The 20,936-nt window shown below is 39.1% G+C and overlaps 1 protein-coding gene across 1 annotated transcript in view; it reads left to right on the forward strand.

Moving 5' to 3' along the window:
- Positions 1–20,936, forward strand: part of DNAH17 (dynein axonemal heavy chain 17) — a 130,545-nt gene that overhangs the window by 11,890 nt on the left and 97,719 nt on the right. Inside the window, exons 11-21 of the mRNA XM_087887098.1 lie at positions 349–617; positions 765–960; positions 1,743–1,889; positions 4,350–4,458; positions 4,784–4,887; positions 5,699–5,839; positions 10,743–10,886; positions 12,600–12,782; positions 17,508–17,762; positions 18,672–18,841; positions 20,573–20,795. Of these exons, the coding sequence (XP_087743224.1) occupies positions 349–617; positions 765–960; positions 1,743–1,889; positions 4,350–4,458; positions 4,784–4,887; positions 5,699–5,839; positions 10,743–10,886; positions 12,600–12,782; positions 17,508–17,762; positions 18,672–18,841; positions 20,573–20,795 (1,941 nt within the window). The remainder of the gene's footprint in view (positions 1–348; positions 618–764; positions 961–1,742; positions 1,890–4,349; positions 4,459–4,783; positions 4,888–5,698; positions 5,840–10,742; positions 10,887–12,599; positions 12,783–17,507; positions 17,763–18,671; positions 18,842–20,572; positions 20,796–20,936) is intronic.

Raw genomic sequence — 20,936 nt, forward strand, 5'->3', positions numbered from 1 at the left:
ATACAAAATTTAAAAGCAAAGTAAAACTGAATTAAACAATTTTGGCCCAAGACAGATTTAAAACATTACTGTTTTAATTACTGTTTAATTACTGTTGTTCATCTCAGCAATTTTATTGGCACTGTTAATATGGATCTGAACATACTTAGTAGTCACAGAATGGTGTCATTTGAAAAGAAAATAATATTGGGGATGAAGTAGCATACTAAGAAGTATGGCTAGGAATAACTTCTTAAAGAACCTCAAAAAGTTTCTGCAGATGTATATTGAAAGATAAGGGACACATTCCCTATGTGTATATATGTACATAAAACACACAAACTTATTCATACCATTTTTCTTCTCCAGCAAATCCATATGTTTTCATCTCTGTTGGAACGACCATTGATCAAAGCAGATGCTGCTCCCCACTACACTACACTTTTGGAGATGTTTGATGTTGAATTGGACAATGCAAAGATTTTGTATGATGCCCAGATAGAGGCTACACAAACTGGAGATCATGTGCCTCCCATTAGCAAAAATATGCCACCTGTTGCTGGGCAACTGAAATGGGCTTTAGAACTCCAGGAACGATTGCAGATCCCAAGGAAAGAGTTGCATAGCATTGATCATCCGTAAGTAACAATCTGTCATTACCGACTGTCCAGTCTTTAGTAATATTTTCCCTGGAGTAGAATTACAAGCTATTAGCTTTGTTCAAGCTAATGTTAATTAAATTCTATTTCCCTTCTGGAACTGAGGGATTTCTTTCCTCTTTGCAGGGTAATGGTCAGTTCTGAAGCCAAACTGATATACGGAAAATATGATGAAATGATACGTTTGCTGAAAGGTTATCGTGAAAGAATTTATGCAGAGTGGATTGCCAGAGTTGATAGAGACTGCCAGTTTAATCTAGAGCAACCATTGATCCAAAGAGATCCAGAAACAAGACTTATTAGTGTCAACTTCAGCAAAGAGGTTGGTAAAGAAAGCAGAAACATGTTAGTGTCATTTCAGTTCATTGGTCAGTTTGACTTCAAGTTTTTAGCCTTCTCCAAAATGGCAGACTATAGATATATAGGACTACAGTCCCCCTGATTCCCAATCAGCGCTCACTCTTCTGTCTGGGAATGATGGGCATGATCCAACATCTCTGTATGATGCTTCTTTAGTATGCAATGACTGATCTTAGTAGAATCTTTCCCAAAATGATAGTCTGTTATATAGCAGATAGAATAACCTTACAGGATTTTGAAATTAATTCTGTTTAAATGACATAGATTAGATTGCTTATGAGCTTTCAAGCTTTACAGGACCTTGATTGTACTGGTACATCAGATGATATGTTATTTATTTGATTACTGAATATCCAAATTCTTTTGCTACTCAGTAAAACCTGTAAGAGTTCCTTATACAGGCTGAAACTTTGGGATGGGAGGAGATGGGCCTTAGCTACTATCATCCCCAGTTTTGGATCCTTATAGCTGTTCTTTGCATTGAAAAGGAAGTTTCCTCAGCAACATGAATAGCAATCAGACTTAAATATTAGCTACACACAGCTTTATGTGGAAACGGATTTGAACATATTTGAACATTATAGAAATGGATAAAACTAGATTGGTTCATCCCTGTTCATTTACATGCTTCCTGTTGTATTACAAGCATATCCAGCCAACAGCCCATCACATTTTTAGTTCAATTTTGTTTTCTACTGTATATTTGCAAAAGCACTTATTTCTCACGGCTGCATTCCTATACAGCTCGTAGCTGTTCTCCGTGAAGTCAAGTACCTGAACTTTCAGCAACAAAAAGAAATTCCAGACAGTGCTGGCACCCTCTTCTCTCAGAGTGCAACTTTCCAGAAGCTTGTGGACAATTTAGATCTAATTGTTGGCTGGTACAATAAGGTATTTATTTATGAACTGCCTGATTATAAATCACACTCGTTCACTAGAAATAGAGGTCAGTATGGCTAACAATAAAATGGAGATAAAATAAAGTTGGAACTAAAGCATTAAGATTCATAAAGATTCAAAGAAAAGGGCATCAGTAAGACATTAATTATATCACACACATCAATCTTTTTTCAACATCTTGTTAATTTAAGGTCAAATAGCTTGTCTTAATCAAAATGTGGTTGCCCATCAGTGGACTGGGAATGATATATCTTCCCTAGCAGTTCATTTTTGATTTAGTAACCATTGAGAAAGCCCCCTCTATGGATGAGAGGTTCAAGAAAAGGTCCCAAGGATCTTAGAAACTGGGCAAACTCTGTTGTCTTTCAGATAGGCCTCAAGACAATTAATAGTTCATCAACAGTCTTTGAGTTGTGTCTGGAATCTACTAGAAATCATTCAAATCTATCTTTCTGAATTCAATTTCATTAGTTGCTAATCTGTAGAAGCTGTGAGTCACAGTAAATGATGGTCTGAATAATGATTCATTCCTTAGGTAATGATCAGTCCATCACAACAGAATTATTAAGCCTAACTTTTATGCCACCAAGCACAGAAAACTGGAATCAAGTATACTTTGATTGATAAATAGTACCAGATGCTAATTTGGACATCATCCTGGACCCCATCTTACACAGTAGTTTCAGATAGTCAGAGCAAATGGTAAATCTACCAAAAAAAAGCAAGCCTAGGGAACTTTGGTACATTTCTCAGACTACACATTCAGATGGTTGGGAAGGGAGGCTGAAAATAGAATCTGTCCCAAACACACACAGAATGAGGGAAAAGATCACAACAGATCATTGGAAATCTGCCTCCCATCAGGCTAAGCTTGAAGTAATTATTTCTTCGAATGTTACCCAACCTGTCTCTGTGACGCAGAGTCATTCCGAAACCAGACCTGAGTGGCTATTTTTCAATGCCTGACTTGGCATTCAGCAATAAAGTACTGAACTCAGAGTACTTTATCTAGGCTTTCTGAACTAGAAGATGGTCGGAGTAATCAAATCCTGTCGCAACTGTCTCCCAGTGTCATATTTTTGTTATAATCTTAACAGCTTCCCATTTTCTTCCTCTGACCCTTTTAAGACAAATCCCTCCCTCCCTTAACTCCATTATATTGTCAGGTAAATGAGGAACAATTTCATGTATCCATCCATTCATTATGTGAATAAATTGTAAGGTATTATAAGAAAGCAGCAGCCTGGGTTTTTTTTCACAATTCAGCCCTGCAAATAAAAACTTGTACTGCATATAAGCAATAGCAGTTAGACTTATATACCGCTTCAGTGCTTTACAGCCCACTCTAAGCAATTTACAGAGTCAGCATATTGCCCCCAACAACCTGGGTCCTCATTTTTCTGACCTCAGAAGGATAGAAGGCTGAGTCAACCTTGAACCAGTCAGGATCAAACTGCCAAACTGCAGGCAGGTAGCAGTCACCAGATGTAGCCTGCAGTACTGCATTCTAACCACTGCGCCACCAAGGCTCTTATAATATTACATATACATACTTAAAATTTATACATACATATATATATATATATATATAGTTTTAAGTTAAGTTTAAGTTTTCGCGGGTGTGTATATGCAAAAAAATAAAATCTCGGGTGTTTTCCCACGTCATGTTAATATGACGCGGGAAAACACCCGAGATTTTAATTTTATGTATATATAATGTATTATGTATGTATGTATATGTATGTATGTGTGTGTGTGTGTGTGTGTGTGTGTGTGTGTGTATATATATATATATATGTGATATTTTTGCAATCAGGGTTTTTCCTATGTTGAAAAAAGATGTTAAAATGGCCATGGTGGGATGAAATCTCTAATCATCGCTTTCAGGCCTGTCAGACATTTTATGTTGTTTCTTCTGAGACTTATGGGAGTCTCTTATATAAGTCTCAGAAGAAACAACATAAAATGTCTGACAGGCCTGAAAGCGATGATTAGAGATTTCATCCCACCATGGCCATTTTAACATCTTTTTTCAACATAGGAAAAACCCTGATTGCAAAAATATCACACATTTATACCTATGAATTAAAAGGAATATATATATATATATGTATATATATATATATATATATATATATATATATATATATATATATATATATATATATTGTGTGTGTATTTACACACACACACACACACACACACACACACACACACACACTGTGTTTCCCTTGTCTAATAAGGGAAATAAGACCTTGTCTAATTTCTTTTTTTGAACCCTGAAATAAGCACTTGGCCTTATTGCCATGGGCTCAAAAGCTTCACAGGTTTTCTTGAACTTACTGAATGTTTACAATAAGGACTAAAACAAAATATGCCACTATCAAGACAATACCATATATCTACAAAATGAGCTAAGAATGCATCCTGAAATAAACTGCCTATTTTTAGATCAAGAGAACAATTTTACCAGTAGAACTTCCTCTGGTCGAAACTGAGTTGGAAGAAATTGATGTTGGCCTAGAGAAAGCTGAGACCAATCTGTTTTGGAGTAATGAAGGTACATTTATCTATTACAAGCTGGGATCTGCCTTGAAACTATTTCCAAACTGCGGGGGGGACTGCGCCTCCAAATATCAGTTGCAGGAAGCAATGGCAGGAGAGGAATATTATTGTGTCTCTTTCTAGCAAGGACAATCAGAGACATCCAATTTGCTTAGCAGGGCCAGCAGGGCCATTCTTATGTTCTTATGGCCTTTTGTTTCTAGTGCCATGATATCAAGTACTGGTCTATTTCAGCAATAAAAGTGTGGGAACTAGATATTAAATCCATGGAAAATGATAGACTAGCTACTAACTAAGTTTCCCTTCTATTAACCATCCAGATGTTATGGATTATATTCAAGAGATGCGAAATGTTTTATATGATTTAGAGACAAGAATTCAAAAAACCAAATTAAATGTGGAGAATATCGGACAGCTTATGCAAGTGAGTAAAGCATTGCTACCAGTCACTTAAAAAAGGGAGGTTCTTTGATTTTAGTTTTAATTTTGTTCTGCTACAGTTTTATTTGTGATAACTGCTGTACAAGAATTTCTTATCCCGTTTCTTAAAAAGGAGGCGCCTTGATTTTTAGTTTTAACAAAATAGAATGACAGAATAAGAGAGTTGGAAGGTGCCTTGGAAGTCTTCTAGTCCAACCTCCTGTACCATTTCAGACAAGTGGCTGCCCAGTCTCTTCTTAAAAGCCTCCAGTGATGGAGCACTCACAAGTTTTGAAGACAAGCTGTTTCATTGGTTAATTGTTCTCACTACTGGGAAATTTCTCCTTAGTTCTAGGTTGCTTCTCTCTTTGATTAGTTTATATCAATTGTTTCTTGTCTTGCCTTCTGGCGCTTTAGAAAATAGGTTGACCCCCCTCTTCTTTGTGGCAGCCCCTCAAATATTGAGGAACACTGCTATCAAATCACCCCTAGCCCTTTTTACTAGACTAGATAAACCCAATTCTTACAACTTTTCTTCATGTTTTAACCTCCAGCTTCCTAATCATCTTTGTTGTTCTATTCTGCACTCTTTCCAGAGTCTCTCTTTTTTTTAATAATATGGCGACCGCTTTATAAAGTATTAGTAAGACCACACTTAGAATATGGTCTTACTAAGGCTTTATAAAGTGGTACTAATACTTTATGTGATCTTGATTCTATCCCTCTGTTAATGCAAACCAGGATTGCATTGGCTACGGATTTATTTGTGACAACTGCTCTAAAGGAGTTTCGTCTTATCCTGTTTTTTCTTACAGGAATGGTCAGCTAGTCCTTTGTTTGAAAGGAAAGACAACAAAGAGACAGCCCTTCTTGATCTAGATGGAAGACAAACAAATATAAACAAACGCTATGCAGCAATCAAAGATGCTGGGCAGAAGATCCAGAGTATGGTGGAGGTATGAAGGAATGAGAGAAAGATAGTTTTCATAGTAATGTGGACCATTTGTTGAATATTATGTTTGTCAACCGCACTAGTTTTTATACACCTTCAGGAACATAGGAAATTGTTTTATCATATCACATTATGACTTCATCTCTTTCAGTGTTGTCCATAGTATTGCCTACACTGGTTATGGTAATCTTTATGAACCTTAGATACCGCACGGATTAAATCTGAGATTTTTTTGCATGTAAAGTATGTGCATTATTCTTGAACTTCAGCCCTTCCTTTGCACCCTATGTGGCTACAATCACATACTTTATATAATACGAATGTTTATTTTTGAAACTATATTATTACTAGCTACTTTTGGAGGTCTTTGTTTAGTGGAGGATGTTAGCCTGAGATATGTGTACTCCTTGTAATGTGTGAAGTACCAAGCTGAGATACTTTGGAAGTAGGAAACCACAATATTTGTTTTAAGTCATTGATTTAGAGCATTTGTAGTCTTCATTTTGAAGATTCATAAGGCAATTTACAAAATGATTTTAAAATACTCAAGTAGCTGTAAAGTGTGCTTAAACAATAAAACTGGTCCAGACTGTTGAATAACTGTTATTTTGCTAATTGAACCGCAAAGTAAACCCTTGAATAACATTGAGTTCACACTCACAGGAGGTTCAAGTAAAAAGTACAGTAAAAAGATTTTAATCTGTTTTTTTAAATATGTAACCTCTCTTAGCCAAATAATTTTTGTTCAGCCTCACATTTCCACCAGTCAAATCTGTAACCTTCCATATAAATACTTGTATTCATGAATGAAAGGAACATGATAAGCATCAAACAGTATCATTTATTTATTTATGGGCCATTAAGTTTCATTAATGGCATCAGAGACATAATATTTTCTGGGCTTTCTGTAAGTGGGCCTTTGAGAATATATGTATTTTAGCCTCTGCTGTCCATGTAGTGAATGCCACTAACAACTGGGGTTCAGCTGTTATTTGCATTCTAGCTCTGTTCCTGAAGTGACATTGTAAAAGTGATTGTAGTACAAGGGAAGTTCATAATATAGAATTGGAATTTCTCTTTTCTTGGTCATATTCTTTCTGCTCACATGAAGCCAGACCAGAGCCATGTTACTCAAAGCAAATCCTTAAATTTCCACTGCAGATAAGGTGGCTTCTTCTGTATGAGCAAGAAAGAAAACACTGATTTGTATTAAATGTTCATAACTTAATCTATATGTACAAATAAGGAACTGCTACAAGTAAAAATTTAGATATACATTTTATGGCCTATAAACCATATATATCCTAGAGCAGGGGTGTCAAACTCAAAGCATGCAGGCTGAGTGTGGCTTGCGGAGTGGTTAGATCTGGCCTATAGGGCTGACCTGGAAACAGCGAAGTACCCACCCACGGTACCTCTGCCAGCGAAAACGGAAATCGGGAGGGCCGCTGGCTCTGTTTTTGCTGGCAGAGGGTTGCAGGAAGCTGGCACAGCCAAAAACAGAGCTCAGAAGCCTGTTTTCGCTGGCAGAGCACTTGGGCCACCAAAGGCGCCCCCAACACGTGTGACATTGAGCTGGCCATGCCCATCCTGGCCTCCCGAGGTCAAATACAACCCTGATGTGGCTCCCAATGAATTCGAGTTTGACACCCCTGTCCTAGAGACACCCAATTTGAACAGGCCTGCAAAACGAAGTTCTATTCTCTGGCTTTTATTCTCTAACAAAAATTGGAACTCCTGCTTTATCTTGTCCATTTTTCTTTTCTTTTGTTAGAGGTTTAAAAAGCTAAAAAAAACAACAACAACCAGGCATTTTCAATCTTCTCATCCTATTTTGCTTTGTGACCCTCATGCCTCATCCCTTCCCTGTATAATGGCAGAACTGCCTAAACATTCTTTTTGTTGTACCAATCATTATTTTTTAATTCAATCCAAGTTCGCGTAACATCCATTCAGTCTTGACATTGCTCTTCTTGATTTACCACGCTAATTTTAAATTTCTATTTTCACTGCACTCAGCTTACTTTCTCCTCACATCCCAACTCTTCCCTATAGGAAAGCAGACAGGAATACAGTTGTTTATACAGCTGTTTTTGCTTCTTTGGACAAGCATTCTTTGCAATTGTTCACATATTATGCACTACCCATTGCCAGACATAGATGCTATATTTTGTATAAACTGCATAGTCATTCCACAAGCAAATCATTTTCATATTTTAATATTCTTGCAGTTACCCAGTCTACACCGCCAGCCAGGCAATTTTTCAATGTTCTTGCAGCATGTATTATTTCCTTTTTATTCATTTTTTCTTCTTCTAGCACTTATAAAATTCATTTCAAGCCTACTTTTCAACATATTACTATTATTCCCATGTGAATGTTTAAAATATTCCTTTTCCCTCACTTATTAGCATCCTGAATCATTTCCTCCCTTCATTTTTAATTCCATCCATTTTGCTGCAGGCTCCATTTTTGCCCCTCTTGGCCTACTTCAAAAATAGTTCTTGTTTTCCATCTGAAAAAACAATGAAAAACAGTTAAAACTTGTTTTTTCGCTGCTTCTTTTATTTTTTTAAACATTCTCCACTTTACTTGATAAAATTCTTTGCACCTTTTTCTCTCCGAACACATTATACAATGTCTTTCTCTCATTCTCATTTATTTATTTTTTTGCAGCCATCATCCCTATGCATGGAGATTTTCACTTCATCATACTTACGAGACCGCCTTCTGCCGCCAGTAGCCTCCCACCAACCAGTACGCTCCCACAGAGAGGGGCTCCTCAGGGTGCCGTCGGCCAAACAATGTCGGCTGGCGGCCCCCAGGGGGAGAGCCTTCTCTGTGGGGGCACCTACCCTCTGAAACGAGTTGCCCCCGGAGATACGGCGGATCCCGGATCTGCGCACTTTCCGCCGTGCCTTAAAGACATTTTTGTTTCATCAAGCCGGGCTGACCTGACCAAACTTTTTAAATTGTTTTAATTTTAAACTGTTAAATTATGGGTTTTAATATGGGGGTGTTTTAACTGTGGGCCAAATTAATTTAATTGGATTTTAATATTGTTTTAATTTTTGTATTCTCTGTATTTTATCTGCTGGCTGTTCACCATCCCGAGTCCTTCGGGAGAAGGGCGGTATACAAATATAATAAACATAACTTAACATAACACATAACATCATTCCAGCGGGCCTCTTTTTTCGAACTGCTGTGGGATCTCCTTTTCTTCCACAAAGCTTCCCCTTTTCTCTGCCCATTCATTCTGCTTGGAGATTTGTCTACTAATATCTTCTCATCCTTTCTCTTTCTGCAGCCATTTGAATGTCAGTACTTTCTCTCCTTTTTTTTTCTTCCTGGATCATTTTTGTCCAAGATCCACAATTGACATCACCAAAGAGACAGAGGGAGTGGGGGAGAGAGATTTCACACATTTAACCCTTTATCTCCTTTTATTCTTCATTAATACTCTCAATTTTTTCATCATAAGCAATAAAATTGGCCACACCACTGCCACTTGCTGCACTTTTTTAGCATATTTTGGTCAGTCTGCCAGAAATGCAACGAAGGCCTGGTTTTATCCCAAGCATGCTCATTTTATTTATTTATTTATTTATTTATTTATTTATTTATTTATTTATTTATTGCGATTTATATGCCGCCTTTCTCCCTAGGGACTCAAGGCGGCTTACAAAATGACAACTTCAATACAAATCACAATACAATACCAAATTAAAATCAGTAACCCAATTAAAAATGATTTAAAATTATACCAGTGTACCCCCAAACGGATCAGTTTAATTGGCGGAAGAGCCACATCTTCAGCTCGCGACGGAAGGAAAGAAGGTCGGGGGCTGTCCTGAGCTCAGTGGGCAATCCATTCCAGAGGGTCGGGGCTCCCACAGAGAATGCCCTCCCCCTGGGGGTCATCAGCCGACATTGTTTGGCGGACGGCACCCTGAGGAGGCCGACTCTGTGAGAGCGCACAGGACGATGGGAGAATGGCTGGAGATGGTCCTGCAAGTACCCCGGGCCTAAGCCATGGTTATTATGGTATCTACTTCAGATTTCTAATCTAGAAATTGTCTTGCAAATCAATGTACAGCTGACAGCATTTCCCCAACTCCCCCTTGGTTAAAAAAAACAAACAATGCTCGGAGGGGAGCATGTGCTAGTTTAAAAGTTGGAATGTTACAGAAGGAGTTCCTGTTTGGGAGGGAAGGAACAATGCCCCAAATGCACTACATAGTAAATAATTTGTTATACAGGTAGTCTTTGACTTACGATCACAAGTCCAAAATTTCTGTTGTTAAGTGAGTTTTCCCCATTTTACAACCTTTCTTGCCACAGTTGTTAAGTGAATCAGTATAGTTAATAAGTTAGTAACTCAGTTGTAAGTGAATGTGGCTTCCCCATTGACTTTCTTGTCAGAAGTCACAAAAGATGATCACATGATTTTGGGACATAACAATGGTCATAAATATGAACCAGTTGCCAAGCATCTGAATTTTGATCACATGATGATGGAAATGCTGGAAAGGTGGTAACTGTGAAAAACAGTCATAAATAATTTTTTTCAATGCCATTGTAACTTTGAACGGTCACTAAATGAACTGTTGTAAGTCAAGGACTACCTCTATTTATTCAGTGTTATGCCATCATTGTGGATGCAGAGCTACATATGATGTGATATGCTTAAAGTGAGCATATTTTTAATATCTTGGTTCTCTTCCATAGTTTCTCTTTACTGATTACATATCAGAAATGATATCATGCACGTATGGGTAAATTCTAGTTAGCAAAGTATTGCTGAATGGCTCTTTTTATGACCATTAAAGCAATTACCATTGACAGAAAGGATCTGATTAAACCTGATTCATTGCTTCTCTGAAATATTTTTTTCCTATCTCCAGGAAAATGCAGACTTGTTCAAGGCTGATAAGACAACTGTAATATGGTCCCGTTATGTAGAATACATAGACGAAATAATCTTAGATGGTTACTTTAAGTTTATACGCAAATCACTGCAGTTTCTACTCAGCAACATGGCAGCCGATGTAAGTAAATGAAGTTTCAGAAGTATTTTTTCCCCTTTAGTACTACCTTTGAAACACAAAGATATTAATGAGAGCAATCTTGCATACTAATTTGAAGATGTTTGCATCAAAACTCAATAAATGAAAACTCTGTGTTCAGAGAGGCTTTTTTAGTATAGGTAGTCCTCGACTTACGACCACAAAAATAGCCCATAATTTATGTTGCTGAGACATTTGTTAAGGGAATTTTGCCACATTTTACGACTTTTCCTGCTATAGTTGTTAAGTGAATCACTACAATTGTTAAGTGAGTGACACGGTTGTTAAATGAACCTGGCTTCCCCATTGATTTTACTTGTCAGAAGGTCACAAAAAGTGATCATATTAGCCTGGGACACTGCAACTGTCATAAATATGAGTGAGCTGCCAAGCATCTGAATTTTGATCACATGACCACGGGGATGCTGCAACGGTCATAAGTGTGAAAAACGGTCACTTTTTTCAGTTCACTAAATGAACTGTGGTAAGTCGAGGACTACCTGTAAGAGTAATTGAGCAATATGTGTTAGTGCCAGTGGTGGGCTGCTCCCGTTCTGTCCGGTTCTTTAGAACCAGTAGTAAAAGTGGCGGGAGGCTCCGCCCACCCACCCAGATGTCATAATTGACGATCTGCGCATGTGTAGAAGAGCGCACGCATGCTCCCATTGCAAACCGGTAATAAAGGTAAGTAGAACCCACCCCTGGTTAGCGCCCACATATTTTGTAATGAGCCAACAGAGCAATCCAAACCTTTTCAGATGGTATTCTCTCAAGTCTTACATGGGTTCAGAAGTGTTTTCTAAGAGCCGAGGTGGCACAGTGGTTAGAGTGCAGTACTGCAGATACTTCGGCTGACTGCTAGCTCAGCAGATCAGCGGATCAAATCTCACCGGCTCAAGGTTGACTCAGCCTTCCATCCTTCCGAGGTGGGTAAAATGAGGACCCAGATTGTTGGGGGCAATATGCTATTTAGTATACTGTCTTTGGTGTAAGCCATCCAGAGTCCTCGGAGAGTGGGCGGCATAGCAATATGACTAATAAATAAAATAAATAATAAATAAATTTTATTCCCAACTTTTAAGAGATGTGCTATTGAGTGTGCACGTGCGCGCACACATGCTCACACACAATTGCTGTCTAATAGTCCTCAAAATGGCACACTGATACAAAAGCAATTTTGGATTTACTGGGTTCAAAACTCCTCTTCTATGTAGCCTACAATTCTTATTGACTCCAGGCAGATTGCATGCATATTCCCCTCCTACTGAAACCTATGGGAATGATTCTTTTGAAAACTGGGGAGGTGGGGAGAGCAAGTACTACATGTCCTGCTGCTCCCCCCTACTGCTCTTCCCTCATTTTACAACTGTTCTGCAGTTTATTATTACCAGTCTCAAACAAACTGAATAACAGAAATCAGAACGATTCAAAATATAAATAAAGAAAAGAGATAATTTCCTTTTGGATCCATAAACATACTGGCTTCTTTATGTACCTGCTGATTAAATTGTCAGATACTTAAAAATGATTTAATACCATTTCAGTGAAAGCAAGTCTGCTTTATACATTGAAAATAGGACTATAACAATAATGATAGGATCAAGGGTCCAGTGAGCTTGTAGGAAAGGGGAAAAAATTTTTTTTGAACATGAGACTCAAAACTGGGAAATGAAAACTGCATCGATGTGCTTTCAGGCCAATGTTGCCCCGTTATTTGAAGTACGGATGGAATTGTATAAAGATGACTTAAGGTATCGTCCATCGCTGGAAGCGGGAGCAGAACATGGTTTTTTGGAAATGGTAGAAAACTTAATGAATGATATCTATGATACAGCAAAACTTATACCACGACTGGCAAAAGGGAAGCTCAGCTATAAGGTTAGTCCCAGTCTATGGATCTTTTTTTCACCTGAATAAATCTAGAACAACAGATAACCAGTCAGGCGAGAGTTGATTACTGTTTTGGTTCAAAATGCCTTGAGGCCGGCATCAAAATAGGTCTACTTGGCTTTACACAAAGTACTGATCGTTTGTGATGGGGCAAAGGAAGAGCAGTGTTTATATTTTAAAGAACAATTAAATGTGGCCCACAATTTCTCCATACCTATTTTGAGGACAGAACCATGCAGTGATGTATCTTGGGTTGAAAATGAAAATTGTAGTCCATGACTCTACAATGTCTCTTTAGGCAATCTCTAATTGAGCACCCAAGGAACAGCAATTACCAGTAATGGGCACAACAGCAAATAATGGGCACAACAGCAATTAATGGGCACAACAGTAAGCAGGCACAACAAGAGTTCTCAAATCATGAGCATGGTAAATTGGTATTAATAGGCTGGTGCTGCTCATTATGACATCCTTCTGTTCCTTTTTTTTTTTTTTTAATTAAAGGAGGGTTGAGTGACTAGGACAGCTCACTAGCCATCATCGTGATGTACAGTACAAATACATATATTTTATTAGAATTAGTTATGATAGGATTTTAATTTTTGCAAAGACATCTGTAACAATTTAGGATGATGTCAAAGGGGCAACATGCATGATATCATCACACAAAAGCCATAATTATATGCTTACATCACAATCATGATGGAAGTATGTAAAATTATTAACTCTTCCTTTGCCGCTCTGCAGAGTGCAGATGCCTCCAAGGTTGTTGCCAGGAATTGTTTGGAGTATCTGCTATATCTGCTCCTGGTTTGGCCATGTTTTCACATTCATGACATTGGAATTACTGCATCCTGGTTGACATTAGTTTCCAAACTTCAAATGTGATGGGGAAAAAAAATTCCCATCTGCCTGCAAGTCAGTTTCCAAGTATAATTCAAGGTCTGAATATTAGCTTTAACTCCTTAAGGCAGAGGTATCCAACCCCCAGGCTGCAGCCTATTACTGGGCCGTGGCCCTTGAGCCATTTGGAACTGCAAGTGGCAGCAAGTGTGTGGGCACGCATCCCCACTTGCGTGAGCAGCAGACAAGCACGGGGAGCACGGTCTATTTGCACAAGCAGTGGTGCATGTGATCGCTGCTTGCGCAAATGGAGTTGCACACATACGCACACGCTTGCAGGCCAATCGTGCGGGACCATCCCCTACCCCCCCTCCCACCAGTCTGCAAAGCCAGAAAGTTTGGGGAACTCTTCCCTAAGAAGTTTTGGAACAGGATCCTGGAGTACTGTATCCTGTTCTCTATAATAAGCCTTCCAAACTGTTAAACTCTCAGGTGATGGCCTTGTTACTAAGAGTTATAGACCATTTAACAGTGACTGACAGAGATGATCAGATCTGATGTATCACTACCCAACATACATGTAACTTCTAAATTGCTGAGAGTCTAAGGAGATTGAGACAGTATATACATTCCCTAAAAAAATAATAAATGTTGGTGCATTATTCTCCTTTATTTCACTAAGGTACATTGAGAACATCTTCCATAATATATCATATTATGGAATCATATTGTCACATCATGCCATAATATTCATAAAAAAGAAAAAGCCTCAATATTTTTTAATTCAAGTGAATACCTCTAGTATACTAACTGCAGTAATTCACTTAGCACCTGTGGCAATAATGGTCGTGAAACGGGGCAAAACTCACTTAACAAATATCTCAGTTAGCAACAGAAATGTTGGGCTCAATTGTAAATCGAGGACTACCTGTACTATTTTTAGGAAAACATCAAGTTTAAAAAGAAACCAGCATGGCTGCATAAAGAACTCTCTGACAAATTGAAAGACAAAAAGGACAAGTATAAAAAGTGGAAAGAGGGGCATATAACTAAGGCAGAATATCAACAAATAGCCCGAGCCTGCAAAAATGAAGCGAGGAAAGCTAAGGCTCACAATGAACAAAGGCTTGTGACAAAAGTAAAAAATAACAAAAAAAGCTTCTTCCAACATGTTAAAAACAAGAAAAAAGTCAAGGAAACAATTGGTCCATTGCTGGGAGAAAGTGGCAAGCAACAGGGAGAAAGCAGAACTACTTAACTCGTTTTTTGCATCTGTCTTTACACAAAGACAGAAAAAACAGTCCAACCTTCAAAAACAGCACCACAAAAAACAGATTAGGAACACAGGTTAAAATAGGGAAGAAAATGGTAAGTGAGCACCTGTCTACCCTAGATGAGTTCAAGTCACCAGGACCAGATGGATAATACCCCAAGGTTCTGAATGAACTGGCAGATGAGATCTCAGAACCACTGGGCTATATCTTTCAAAGATCCTGGAGCACCAGGGAACTGCCAGAGGACTGGAAAAGAGCTGATGTAGTTCCCATTTTCAAAAAAGGAAAAAAAAAATCGATCCAGGAAACTACAGACCTATAGGACTGACCTCAATACCAGGGAAGATTCTGGAAAAGATAATCAAGCAACGAATCAGCGAACACCTAGAAGCAAATAAAGTAATAACCAAAAGCCAACATGGGTTTGTCAAAAACAGATCATGCCAGACTAATCTTATTGCATTCTTTGACAAAGTGTCAAAATTAGTGGACCAGAGAAATGCTGTCGATATAATTTAACTGGACCTCAGTAAGACATTTGACAAAGTAGACTATAACCTACTACTAGATAAAGTAGAAAAAAGTGGGTTAGACAGCATCACCGCCAGATGGATTTGTAACTGGCTGACCAACCACACTCAACGTGTAGTCCTCAATGGAACTGTGTCTACACAGAGGGAAACATGCAGTGGAGTACCCCAAGGCTCTGTTTTAGGCCCAGTACTCTTCTATATCTTCATCAATGACTTGGACAAGCGGATAGATGGGGAACTCATCAAATTTGCAGATGGCATCAAGCTGGCAGGAATAGCCAACACTCCAGAAGATAGGCTTAAGATACAGAAGGATCTTGACAGACTATCTGGGCACTATCTAACAAAATGAAATTCAATGATGAAAAAAGTAAGGTTCTATATTTAGGCAAGAAAAACAAAATGGACAGGTATAGTATATGTGGTACCTTGCTCAATAGTAGTAACTGTGAGAGGGATAGAGGGATCTTGGAGTCCTAGTGGACAACCATTTAAATATGAGCCAGCAGTGTTCAGCAGCTGCCAAAAAAGCCAACACAGTTCTAGGCTGCATAAACAAAGGGATAGAATCAAGATCACGTGAAGTGTTAATACCACTTTATAATGCCTTGGTAAGGCCACACTTGGAATACTGCATCCAGTTTTGTTCGCCATGATTTAAAAAGAATGTGGAGACTTTAGAAAGAGTGCAGAGAACAGCAACAAAGATGATTAGGGGACTGGAGGCTAAAACATATGAAGAACAGTTGCAGGATCTGGGTATGTCTAGTTTAATGAAAAGAAGGTGTAGGGGAGGCATGATAACATATTCCAATATCTCAGGTGCTGCCACAAAGAAGAGGGAGTCAAGCTATTCTCCAAAGCACCTGAGGGCAGGACAAGAAGCAATGGAAATTAATCAAGGAGAAAAGCAACTTAGAACTAAGGAGAAATTTCCTGACAGAACAATTAATCAGTGGAACAACTTGCCTCCAGAAGTTGTGAATGCTCCAACACTGGATGTTTTTAAGAAGATGTTGGATAACCATTTGTCTGAAGTGGTGTGGGGTTTCCTGCCTAAGTAGGGGGTTGGACTAGAAAGCCTCCAAGGTCCCTTCCAACTCTGTTATTCTATTCTATTCTATTCTATTCTATTCTATTCTATTCTATTCTATTCTATTCTATTCTATTCTATTCTATTCTATTCTATTCTATTCTATTCTATTCTATTCATGATGGTAGTAGTGGTGATCATTTCCTGTGAGAAGGTAGTATTGCAGGCATTCTTCATTCTGTCCCCAAAATAATTGTGTGAACTGGGATGAGAAATAGCAATGGGTGAAGAGTGATGTAGTGAGCTCCAAGATTGAGTGGGAACCTGAATGTAGACCATCCCTGCCCCAGTTCAACAGCAGTATTACAGCAGTATTACAGTAGCTATCTTGAAAAATCCTCTTTTACTATTAAAAACATATTAACCATTGCAACATATTTAAGTAATGCACATTGGTGCCCCAAGGGAACTTTTCCCCACCTATCATAATTATTTGTATTTCTCCTATGGTTTAAACCAAAAATGTGGGAACCAGGGGTGAAATCCAGCAGGTTCTGACAGGTTTTGGAGAACCGGTAGCAGAAATTTTGAGTAGTTCAGACAACCGGCAAATACCATCTCTGGCTGGTCCCAGAGTGGGGTGGGAATGGGGATTTTGCAGTATCCTTCCCCTGGAGTGAGGTGGGAATAGAGATTTTGCAGTATCCTTCCCTTGGAGTGGGGTGGAAATGGAGATTTTGCAGTATCCTTCCCCTGCCATGCCCACCAAGCCACGCCTACCAAGCCACGCTCACAGAACCCGTAGTAAAAAAAATTGAATTTCATCACTGGCGGGAACAGATAGGCACTATGAAAGAAGTAACACAAGCTCTTTCTCAGTAGATAGTAAAGAAGCAACCCCGGAATATTCTAATTATTAAGTACAAATACATAAAGTTTCATTTAATACAACACATGACTTTTTTTAACAGGTGGCAACTAGCTGCTTTATGTAATTGCCTAATGCCAGTATTGTCCTTGATATTTGCAGACTGACTTGGAAGATATGGGAGAACTAATAGAGATGCGGGAGGAAGTGGCCAACATTGTGATGAATGTCATGAAGCAGGGCGAGGAATATCAAGACTCTTTCGAAAAATACTCCTACCTTTGGATGGATGATCCCCAGGAATTCATGCAGCGCTTCCTGACTTTTGGCCATGCTCTCACACAGGAAGAGCTTGAATCTCATGCGGAGGAGTATTTGCCACATGTTGCACCCACTCTTGAGCAATTCCAGCTACAGGTTAGAAGAGGAGGGGGTGAATGGGTCAAGGGAGACTCCCATTCTTTATTTGACTAAACTATAGAGTGCAATATTATGGGGATATCTCCTACCCCGTTCCCTTAACCCCATAATGGCCACATCACTGCTAATGAGGGTGTGTAATAGTACATCATCTATTTTCTTTCAGTGGCTTCATTTCAATCATTCTCTCTGTTCAGCCCTATTTCTTTTATCATGCCCCAAATTTGATTCTTAGAATATTGCCTCATTCCTATCTTCAGTCTGTAAGATTGATTTGAATAAGAATATGCATCTGTTGTTTCTTCAAATTTCTACATTTTAATAATGGTCACCACATAAAATATACAAATACCCAATGGCAGGTTTTTTTTTTTTTACCTGATAATTGTTTTGTCCAGTAATGGGTTTCACCTACCTTAGCTACCGGTTTGGAATTGTGAGCTTCCGTGTGGCGCTTCTGTGCACTCGCAGAACGTTCTGCGCATGCGCAGAGTGTCCATGATGATGTCCGGGTGGGTGAGCGGAGCTTCCCGCCACCGCTGCTACCGATTCACCCGAATGGGGGCAAACTGGTAGAAACCCACCACTGGTTTTGTCCTGAGTACCTGTGCTTCCTTTTCTTCATCTTTTGCAAAGTATTTTTGCTAATCATCCACAACCAGAAGAGGGTGCTCTGTCCCTAGAAAAGATAGCCTTCCCCCCCATCTTTTTTTTCAATTCTGTGGCAGCAATGGAAAGTTGACTACTGCACACTTTGTAACACATTTATTCTCCAGTCACGTATATTTTCTCCATCAGTGAAAGAGTTTATGCTGCCTACCTTAGAAAAGATAGGCAGCAGGAAGGTTTATGTAAAAATCCTACCTCTGCTAGGTCCATTTCTTTTCTGAACTTTTTCCTCCCTAGATTGATACATACGAAAAACTATATGAAGAAGTATCCAAGTTTGATAATACCAAAGTATTCAATGGTTGGCTACAAAGTGATTGTCGGCCCTTCAAGCAAGCACTCCTGAACACTGTCAAACGTTGGAGTTTAATGTTCAAGCAGCACCTCATCAATCATGTCACTAATAGGTAGGATGGGAAGATTTTGACAATTTCCAAGCATCTGATAACACAACACTTCCCCCCCCCTCCCAAATATGGATGTGTTCAAGGCAATCACAGTGATTACCTTTAGAAACTCGCTATTTGGAATTAGAACTCCCACAAGTAGGACATGGGTGTAATGTCCTACTTGTGGCCAGGGGGACTTTTTATCAGGTCCGCCTGATTCGCCAGTTGCGTCTCTTTCTGGATCGGGACTCGTTAAATACGGTCACTCATGCTCTCGTTACTTTCTGCCTGGACTACTGCAATGCTCTCTACATGGGGCTCCCCTTGAGGAGCACCTGGAGGCTCCAGCTGGTCCAGAATGCAGCCGCGCGGGTGGTTATGGGAGCAGCGTGGCGCTCCCATGTGACCCCCTCCTGTGCGAGCTGCACTGGCTCCTGGTGGTCTTCCGGGTGCGCTTCAAGGTTTTGGTTACCACCTTTAGAGCGCTCCATGGCATCAGACCGGGGTATTTACGAGACCGCCTTCTGCTACCAATAGCCTCTCACCAACCAGTACGCTCCCATAGAGAGGGGCTTCTCAGGGTGCCATCGGCCAAACAGTGTTGACTGGCTGCCCCCGGGGGAGAGCCTTCTCTGTGGGGGCATCTACCATCTGGAACGAGCTCCCCCAAGAGATACGGAGGATCCCGGATCTGTGCATGTTTCGTCGTGCTCTCAAAACATTTTTATTTCAGCAGGCTAGCCTGGCCTAACTCTCCTTTTTAAATTTTTAAATTGTTTAATTTGTTTTATAAATTGGGTGCTTTAAATTTGTTTTTCGGCCAAAATATTTAATGATTTTAATGGACTTTTAATGTTTGTATTATCTGTATTTTATCTTGGCTGTTCACCGCCCTGAGTCCTTCGGGAGTAGGGTGGTATAGAAATTTGATAAATAAATAAATAATAAAATAATAACACCTCTCCCACTTGAATTAGCTGTCAACTGTACTGAATAAACACACTGATTCCGATTGTGAAAATGTCACACAAGATGACAGCTAGTAATCTCTGATGGCCTTATCCTTTGTCAATTTGTCTAATCTAGTTTTAAAGATATCTGAGTTGGTGGCCACTTCCACATGTTGTGGGAGGGAGCACCAAATTTAATTATGTGCCTTGTAAAGAAAAAAATACTTCCTTCTTTTTCCCCTATCCTGAATCTCCAACTGTCACTGGGTTATTCCAGGTGTTGGGATTAAAAGTTAGACCTCTGATAAAAAAGGTCTTCCTCCCCCAGCTGTCTTCTCTCAGCAGGCTAGGCTAAGAAGATGAGACAACATATTGCCTCTCAGATTAAAAAAAAAAACTCCGTCTCACAGGATGTCATTGTTTTCTATGACAAAAAGAAATACTACTGACTATGGAAGCTGAGGATGTAAATTTATTGGCATTTATATAAAACCACTTTTTAGATTTGCTGTAAAATAGACTTAACATGGCTACTCCTCTAAAGTTCAAATCAATGTTATTTCTGCATTGAAGGAAGCCAGAATGTCACTTTTCTGCCCTTTACATTATTTGTACCCTATGACTATCATTAAGTGTTGTACCTTATGCTTCTTGACGAATGTATCTTTTCTTTTTATGTACTGAGAGCGTATGCACCAAAGACAAATTCCTCGTGTGTCCAATCACACTTGGCCAATAAAGAATTCTGTCTGTCTGTCTGTCTGTCTGTCTGTCTGTCTGTCTGTCTGTCTGTCTACAGCCTTCAGGAGCTTGCTGCTTTCATGAAAGATGCAAATGCAGGCTTAACTAAACCAGTGAAAGAGGGTGATTACGATGGGCTTGTTGAAGTGATGGCACACTTGATGAAAGTCAAAGAACGACAAGTAGCTACAGACAATATGTTTGAGCCTCTAAAGCAGACTATTGAATTGCTAAAATTGTACGGAGAAGAAATGCCTGAAGAGATCCATATGCAGTTGCATGTAAGTATGCCGGCAGTAATTTTCACTAGAAACAATTACGTAGCTATTGGTTATCTTTTTTTTAAAATAGTCTTTGGATATAGTATAAAATAATACGATTCCTTTTGTACAATATAAACAATCCCAAGCATCAAATGTTTT

The sequence above is a fragment of the Pantherophis guttatus genome, chromosome 2 (genome assembly GCF_059756535.1).
Source record: "Pantherophis guttatus breed Tessera chromosome 2, ASM5975653v1, whole genome shotgun sequence".
Taxonomy (NCBI): domain Eukaryota; kingdom Metazoa; phylum Chordata; class Lepidosauria; order Squamata; family Colubridae; genus Pantherophis; species Pantherophis guttatus.